Source organism: Schistocerca americana, chromosome X (genome assembly GCF_021461395.2).
Source record: "Schistocerca americana isolate TAMUIC-IGC-003095 chromosome X, iqSchAmer2.1, whole genome shotgun sequence".
Classification (NCBI taxonomy): domain Eukaryota; kingdom Metazoa; phylum Arthropoda; class Insecta; order Orthoptera; family Acrididae; genus Schistocerca; species Schistocerca americana.
Genome location: NC_060130.1, coordinates 917,453,356 through 917,462,628, shown reverse-complemented (window position 1 = coordinate 917,462,628; position 9,273 = coordinate 917,453,356). Strand labels below are relative to the sequence as shown.

Genomic DNA, 9,273 nt, shown 5'->3' with positions numbered 1-9,273 from the left:
AGACTATTTGCAGCCATTCATGGATTTCATGTTCCTAAATAATGATGTCATGTCATCTGGCCACAGTTGTTTGCAGTTGGTTTGAAGAACATTCTGGTCAGTTTGAGAGAAATATTTGTCCACCAAGATTGCCTGACATGAATCCCATTGAACATTTATGGATCATAATCAAGAAGTCAGTTTGTGCACAAAATCCTGCAGCAGCAACCCTTTCAGAATTATGAACAGCTATATATGCAGCCTGACTAAATATTTCTGCAGGCACTTTCAACAATTAGTTCATTGGATGCCACATCAAGTTACTGCACTATTCCAGGCAAAAGATGGTCTGACACTATATTAGGAGGTATCTCGTGACTTCTGTCACCTCAGTGAGCATGTGTGTTATTTTTTCTTAATGTATGGTGATTCCTTGGGGTAAGTTTAATTATTACCAGGAGAGTCATAATGTTTGAATATAAATTTGCTCTAGGATCTTGTTACAGAAAGGCAGTAGTGATAGTGGTTTGCAACTCTGGGCATCCATTCATGTATTCTTATTGTAAGCAGGAATGACCGTCACTCTTTTTTAGTCATGTTGGACCAATAGGGGTGTGAGAGGCTTCCAACAAATATGAGCAAGGAAAGGGGAAAATTAACAGAATACTTAATATTAAGTATAATAGTAATGCTATCAGGGCCTTGCAAACTATGTCATTAGTGATGTTCAGCAGAGGATGAATATAGAGTTTCCTCACACTGGGTCACATTGATATGGTTAAATATTGTATTGGCTTATCAAACAAACTTATTGTGGCCCACTTAAGCATTTATGTACTATGTCATGTAATGCAATCTATTTGTTTCGACATATTGAAATTTCCTGTAATTATTATTTCATTTAAAATCCTTTGACTCTACTGCAAATGACTTCTCTTTCATCTGCAAATGTCACAAGTATAATAAGTTTAATTCTGAATGATCATTCAATTTGGTTTTCCATTTCCAGTTAGTGTGACATGAAAAAATGAATGAATTAATATATTCATCTTAGTATTTCTTTGACAATTACGAGAATTGATATCTATGTGTCATTTATTTCCATGCAAATCTTTTAATAAGCATACACTCATGTCATTTAACTGTGTTTCATGATTAACTTTGGTTTAATGAAAATTTAATTATCCTTCAAGTCTCAAAGATACTAACAGCAAAGATTAAAAAGTAATTATGCAGGTTGTTCTGTTCATCAAATAACCTTGGCATTAAAGGTAAATGCAACAAGAAGGGGATACCCTAACACCAAAGGTAGTTGCTGTTATTGAGGTGATTCGCTTGCACATAGCAACTGTACAACCTTGTCACAAGGCCAAATAGGTTAGATCAAACTATAGCAGGCACTGTGATAGCATATATTAGAAACAATTTACAATAATTTATTAATATAAATTATATGTCATGTTACTTGCATAAGGATGATGCCTGGCAATATAGCTTAAGAGTCACTTGTCCTGATCAACCTTTGAACACTTATCCTGCCATAAATACAGCGAACAATAGCTAATATTGCTCATAGAATGAGCAGTTTGGCTCTTTTTGGTGATGACTGTAGATAAATCCTGATGTTGTCATGAGGCACGGTGCTAGTACTGCCAAACTAATTGTTGATACATTCTGAGTGGAGCTGTTCACCCATGTATCCAGCATTCCATGGATAGATGTTTACTTGGGAACTATTTGCATAACATAAGGTGGAAGCATAACATAGCCCATGTTCTGTGTGGCCTCTATGGCATCTGAAAATAACTATGTTATGCCTCTCTGTGAATGGCTGTGTCTTTTGGCTTCTGGCAAACATGGCATCCCTTCCCTGGGGGAAGGAGGGGGGCAGCTGATGATGTTTTCTTTATTAGCTTCATGCTTCCTCGTTTTTGCTGATGTGCAATTTGTGATAAGTACACTGATGCTGCATCCAAGGAAAACAATACCTAAAACCAGGGCAAGGAAATGGTCACTCAAGCTAATCTGCCATGTCAAGTCCATATATTCACCTGTAGGGTGAGTCATGATGTGCACCTCCAGCTGGGTGTCTTCAGTTTACTGCAACTGAAACCCACTTCTGGTAGAGAAGATGGAGATGACTGCTGACAGCAACTACAGATCTCTTTGATGGTTGGCTGCATTGAAGTCATGTAAGCCTAGTTAAGGAAACAGCCTAAGGAATCTGTCTATATATGCCTGTGCGTGGTGCAATTTCCTTTGGTTTCTGTGTCACATTGTTACTCCATTATTAGTTCGGACTTTGGACATTATGTTTCCAAGCTGTTACATTACCTTAGCTGGTATCCATGCTTTTCTCCATTTTTGTACATGTAATAAGTGCTTGATCATTGACTTTGAAAAACTTTGTTGTTGACTGTTTTTAGTGCTCAGTCTGTGGATGCACATGTAGCTTATCATTGACATCAGCATACAGTATCGTCTCCATACAATATTTTACACTGGAAATTTTGCATCATGGGGAATGGTTCTGTACTGGCAAAGAAAAATTAATAATGCATTATCATTACTGTACTAAAATGTTAGCTTTATCATATGAGACATGAATGTCCTTACAAATCTTTCAGTGAGTCAAATTACCTCACAGTGAAAGAGTGTCATTTTGAAATGAGGTCTGCCATTGCATTCACGGAAAAGTTTGCACTGCCAGAGTTTGCACTGTTTCCATAAAGGTTAGAGACAGCATTTGTATCACATACTGAAATTTAGAAAATGTGTCTACAATACTCAACCATTAACTTCCTAAGAGTGGCCCAACACAGTCTATGTGTAAACATGACCAGGGTTGAAGCCTGTGACCATGGAAATTATTGCAAAGTGGTAATGTACTGGTATTTCTGGCACAAGTGGCATTTAGTCAGCGCCAAATTCATGTCTTTATCATGTTTTTGCCCATAGGAATACTCTCTGGCAATTTGTTTGATACGGAGTGTGCACCAGGCTTATTGACTTGGCATTTGAAACACTTTGTGTTTTGACACTTTTGGATTCACCACTCCTGTCTTTCCTGATACTAAATGTATCAGAATGACATCTTTGTGGACAGTGAGAGCATGTCTCATATGCCAGTATGATTTAATTTTTTGTTGATTGATTAACTTTTAATCTGAAGGCCATTCCCATTGAATGTATTGTTTTAATTTGTATAACACAGGCTCGTTTGACAAATGTTTTGGCATTGAGTTGGCATTTAATGGAAATTTTCAACAGTGTCTTGACTAATTATAGCCAAAATGAAACATATCAAGAGAAGAATTGATATTTTTATCCTGCTTGATTCATAATTTCGATAGTAAGTTTGCATTTGTATGTTGTGATGTAGACCTGCAAATTATATCAAAATCAAAGTTTGATAAAAGTAGTGTTCATTGTCATAAGCACTGAGCTGTTCAGGAAGGAACATTATTATTGGGTCGAAATATAGCCACCAATGGCTTGTACTCACAAAACTTTTGATACCAAAAATAATAGAAAGAGATTTCTTTTCAGTTTCACTATAATTCTTCTAAGCAATCATCAGTGTTTTGGATGTGGACATGATCAGCTTTTCTAAACCATGCTGTCTATATGACAAGACTATCTGAGTCCATATTCAGAAGCATCAGTTAAAAAAATTGTAGTAGGACTGTGTGTTGGGAAACATTCAACATCCAGTAAACTTTGCATCAGTTTTTCTAATTTGCATTGGCCTTCATTGTTCTGGATTCATTTTGTTACTTTCCATAGTAGTGGTTTTTGTATGGATATGACACACAGAAGGAATTTTATATAGTAATTAATTTGGCCTAGAATAGTATGTAATTGGTAAAGATCTTTGGGAGCCAGAACTCTCTTAAGTACTTCAGTATGTAGTGGCCTAATGCCTTGTTGTGGCAGAATGTGTCCTAAATATTGAACTTCTCATTGGAAAGATATGAGCTTTTCCTTGATACATATTAAACTGGCTACTTGCAAGATCTTCGATATACGTTTCAAATTATCTTACAGTGTTAGGTGCTTTCCAAATTAAATTTTCTAAATATTGCTGGAATAAACTTGATGCACTGGCAATCCCAAAGGCAGTATTTTGCATCTGTGAAGACCAAATATTGTAGTTATCAGATGGGTGTGTAATGAGCATGTCACAAACGTGAGAATCAGTGTAAGACTTTTTACATTTTTGATTTTTGCACGGAAATTTGTCACTAGTGAGCTCCTATTATTATATTTTAAATACAAATATTGTTCAAAAAATGGTTCAAATGGCTCTGAGCACTATGGAACTTAACATCTGAGGTCATCAGTCCCCTAGAACTTAGAACTACTTAAACCTAACTAACCTAGGGATATCACACACATCCATGCCCGAGGCAGGATTTAAACCTGTGACCGTAGCGGTCACGTGGTTTCAGACTGAAGCCCCTAGAACCGCTCGGCCACACCCGCCGGCCACAAATATTGTTGTTGTTGTTGTGGTCTCCAGTCCAGAGACTGATCTGATGAAGTTCTCCATGCTACTCTATCCTGGGCAAGCTTCTTCATCTCCAAGTAACTACTGCAACCTACATCATTCTGAATCTAGTTAGTGTATTCATCTCTTGGTATCCATTTACGATTTTTATCCTCCATACTTCTCTCCAGTACTACATTGGTGATCCCTTGATGCCTCAAAACATCTCCCACCAACCGATCCTTCTACTAGTCAAGCTGTACCACAAATTCCTCTTCACAAATTCCTCTTCTCCCCAATTCTATTCAGTACCTCCTCATTAGTTATGTGACCTAGCCATCTGATCTTCAGCATTCTTCTGTAGCACCACATTTTGAAAGCTTCTATTCTCTTTTTGTCTAAATTATTTATCATCCATTTTTCACTGCCATACGTGGCTACACTCCATACAAATACTTTCAGAAAATACTTCCTGACGCTTAAATCTATGCTCTATGTTAACAAATTTCTCTTCTTCAGAAACATTTTCCTTTCCATTGCCAGTCTACATTTTATATCCTCTCTACTTCGACCATCATCAGTTAATTTGCTCCCCAAATAGCTAAACACATCTACTACTTTAAATGTCTCATTTCCTGATCTAATTCACTCAGCATCACCTGATTTAATTCAACTGCGTTCCATTATCCTAGTTTTGCTTTGGTTGATGTTCTTCTTATATCCTCCTTTCGAGACACTATCCATTCTGTTCAACTGCTTTTCCAGGTCCTCTGCTGTGTCTGACAGAATTACAATGTCATCGGCAAATCTCAAAGTTTTTATTTCTTCTCTGTGCATTTTAATATCTACTCCAAAATTTTCTCTTGTTTCCTTTACTACTTGCTCAATAACCAGATTGAATAACATTGGAAATAGACTACAACCCTGTCTCCTACCCTTCTCAACCACTGCCTCCCTTTCATGCCCCATGACTCTTATAACAACCACCTGGTGTCTGTAGAAATTGTAGATAGTCTTTCATTCCCTGTATTTTAGCCCTGCCACTTTCAGAATTTGAAAGAGAGTATTCCAGTCAACACTGCGAAAGCTTTCTCTAAGTCTACAAATGCTGGAAACATAGGTTTGCCTTTCCTTAAAAAATCTTCTAAGGAAAGTTGTAGGGTCAGTATTGCCTCATGTGTTCCAACATTTCTAGGGAATCCAAACTGATCTTCCCCGAGGTTGGCTTCCACCAGTTTTTCCATTCTTCTGTACAGAATTTGTGTTAGTATTTTGCAACTGAGACTTATTAAACTGATAGTTCGGTAATTTTCACAAGTGTCGACACCTGCTTTCTTTGGGACTGGAATTATTATATTTTTCTTGAAGTCTGAATATATTTCACCTGTCTCGCACATCTTGCTCACCAGATGATAGAGCTTTGTCATGGCTGGCTCTCCAAAGGCTATCAGTAGTTCTAATGGAATGTTGTCTACTCCCGGGCCCTTATTTCCAATTAGGTCTTTCAGTGCTCTGTCGTATTTCCCATTTCATCTTCATTTACATCCTCTTCTATTTCCATAATATTGCCCTCAAGTACATCACCCTTGTACAGACCCTCTATATACTTCTTCCACCTTTCTGCTTTCCCTTCTTTGCTTTGGACTGATTTTCCATTTGAGTTTTTGATTTTCATACAGATGATTCTCTTTTCACCAAAGGTCTCTTTAATTTTTCTGTATTCTGTATCTATCTTACACCTCATGATATATGCTTTTACATCATTACATTTGTGCTCTAGCCATTTTGCACTTCCTGTGGAGCTCATTTTTGAGACGTTTCTATTTCTTTTTGCCTGCTTCATTTACTGCATTTTTATATTTACTCTTTTCATCAATCAAATTCAATATATCTTCTGTTACCCAAGGATTTCTACTAGCCCTCGTGGTTTTACTTACTGGGTCCTTTGATGCCTTCACTATTTCATCTATCAAAGCTTAACCGCTTAAACATGCACTGTTGGTCTGTTGACAATCCCCATTGGCTTCGTCCAGTGGAACGTCAGCATCGATGGAGTGTAATCTTGTGGCGTGGGATAGTGAACCATTAGACCTTTCTTCATAGACAGCACAGTGAACATGCACAAGTATTGCAGCCTCCCAACAGACTTTCTTCCACGGATGCTAGAAGACGTTCCTCTGCAGACTAGTTGATACCTGTGGTACCAATATGATGGCTGTCCAGCCGATACTGCACGAAATGCTACAGCATTTCTTCTCGAATTGTTTCCAAGTCATTGGACTGGATGCAGCACACCTGTATCTTGGTTGGCCCATTCCCCGAATATAACAACTGTAGACTTTTTCTGTGGGGAAAGCTGGAAGATACTGTCTTCAAGGACATACCAACTACACATGATGATATGCAACGACGTGTTACTGCAACCTGCTTGAACATCTCCACTGAAATGTTAGCATGTGTGCAGCAGTCGTTCCATACCAGACTCTAAGCGTGCATTGTTGTTGCCGGTAGTCATTTTGAACACAACCTATGATGATCAGTTGTCTCGTTGCTGGTCAGAATCCACATAACTTGTGTATGCACTTGTGTGCTACCGTAGGTATTTCACAAGTGTCAATGTGGGAACTTTTCAAAATGGGATATCTCGTAAACGACTCGCACTAAATCCTAAAACAAAAACCACTGACAATCTAATTTACCCTACCTTTAGTTAGTTAATAGTAGGAGGCATTGTTCCATTTCAAGAAGGGTATGTTAGCACAAAAAATACAATTTCCAAGTATTATTACAATCAATTCTGTGAAAACCACACGTCAATAGCACTTCCCATATCCGCAATATCTGCGGTGCTACATGATTCACCCTGTATATCAAACTTGCGACTCGATGACTTATCACACGACTCTGGTGGCGCGAATGATAATAAATGATTTTACTACGGCAAGGTAATATAGTTTATTATGTGAATAGCAATGTGTGAAAGCGTTGGAGTTTCGACTACCGATCATCTCACATGGTGAATCTAATGCTTCAGTTATGTATCGAGAAGATCATCATTTCAGTTTCTTGTTGGATAACAGATCATACGCTACAAGTGACAGCTATTTATGAGTATCTCAACGAAACCTTAAAAGCACTGGATAATAAGGAAATCACTACTGGTATCTTTTTAGATTTATCCAAAGCGTTTGATGTAATTGACCTTACCATACTCCTTAAGAAGTTAGCAAATAAAGGTATAAGAGGAATTGCAAACAAATGGTTAGAATCTTACCTGTCAAACAGATTTCAAAATGTTGAAATTAATTTTGAAAAAAAGAATACAACCACCCAACAATCTACTGTCCACTCCTCTGACACAATGCCTATTAGATATGGTGTGCCACAAGGCTCAATCCTGGGACCCATACAGTTTCTGCTATACATTGATGATATAAGCACAAAGCTTGCTGCAGGAAATACCACAATATTTGCCGATGACACAAGTATTCTAATATCGGGTACTGATACAGAGGACCACAACCAAAAAATTAAACTGCTTATGTCGTCACTCAGCAAATGGTTCAGGGAGAACAAACTGATTATAAACATACAGAAAACAACCTACATCAACTTCAGACTCTCATCCCAAAAACAAGAAATGCCTGATGTGATTCTAAATAACCAAGAGCTTATGTGTGTGGACTCTGTCAAGTTTCTTGGCATATGGCTCGCAGAAAATCTTAAGTGGGAGACACACACAAATTATATCTCAAAAAAGCTCTCAACTGCGTGTTACATTTTAAGAATACTTAAAAAATCAGTCACAAAATCTGTTCTCATACATGTATATTATGCTTACTTCCATTCTACATTACAGTATGGAATCATATTTTGGGGGAACTCACCTGGAGGTAGATATATTTTCAAAATGCAAAAAATGGCAATACGCATAATATCTAATCTAAGACATAACGAATCATGCAGACAACATTTCAAAACAAATGGCATTATGACACTGCCCTCTGCTTACATTTATAATATCGTCTCATTTGTCAAGTCATACCTGTTAAACAATGACTGCACACTAAAATTCAATGGAGATATTCATAACTATGCAACAAGGCAGCAATCTGACCTACATATGATTCAGGCCAGAACTACCTGCTAACAAAAAAGTGTTTTAAATGTTGGGATAAAAATGTATAATAATTTACCCAATGAAATCAAAGCAACAAAGAACCCAAGAGCCTTCACACATAAGTTAAAAAAATATCTCTTGGACCATTGCTTTTACGCAGTTGATCATTTTTTTGAAAGGGGTTAAAAATGTAAAAAATATGATAAATGTTCAATTAGGTCTGAAAATTATATACTGTGCATGTCTATGAAATACAATGGACTACTTTACTATTACATTTGTATTGGCTGTTTGTATTTTACCATACAACATTTGCATTTACTGTTTTGTTAAAGATAGCTAACTTCCTCATTGCAAAATAATGTAAAATCAATTTATTAAATATTACCTGCAAATATGTTCCCTTGACCTATCCAATATCGTATGTAAAACCTTACATCTCTTTGATTTGTATTAACTGTTTTGTTGAAGATAGATAATTTCCTTGCTACAAAATAATGTAAATATCAATTTGTAAAAATTACTGTAAATAGCTCTCTTGACCTATCCAATATCATATGTACAGCTGTACAATACTATGATTGTCTGGATCAATAAAAATACAATACAATACAATACAGTCGTCCACGAACACCTTGTATGACTACTACGGTTTCTACCGAGAAGTCTGTTACGTCCTAATCAC

General features: G+C 36.9%; 1 protein-coding gene across 1 annotated transcript; it reads left to right on the top strand.

Moving 5' to 3' along the window:
• Nucleotides 1-7,354: 7,354 nt before the first annotated feature.
• Nucleotides 7,355-8,618, top strand: LOC124556392. The gene is made up of 4 exons (XM_047130355.1): nt 7,355-7,408; nt 7,452-7,562; nt 7,881-8,294; nt 8,508-8,618. Exons 1-4 carry the CDS (start codon nt 7,355-7,357, stop codon nt 8,616-8,618), a joined length of 690 nt encoding a protein of 229 aa, XP_046986311.1.
• Nucleotides 8,619-9,273: the final 655 nt, after the last annotated feature.

Excerpts from the sequence above, each read along its gene's own strand:
- LOC124556392 (XM_047130355.1), top strand. The coding sequence starts at position 7,355 with ATGACTTATCACACGACTCTGGTGGCGCGAATGATAATAAATGATTTT. Across the intron at positions 7,409-7,451 it reads TAATAAATGATTTTACTACG|CGTTGGAGTTTCGACTACCG; the intron begins GCAAGGTAATAT and ends AATGTGTGAAAG. Across the intron at positions 8,295-8,507 it reads CAAAATCTGTTCTCATACAT|TCATACCTGTTAAACAATGA; the intron begins GTATATTATGCT and ends TCATTTGTCAAG.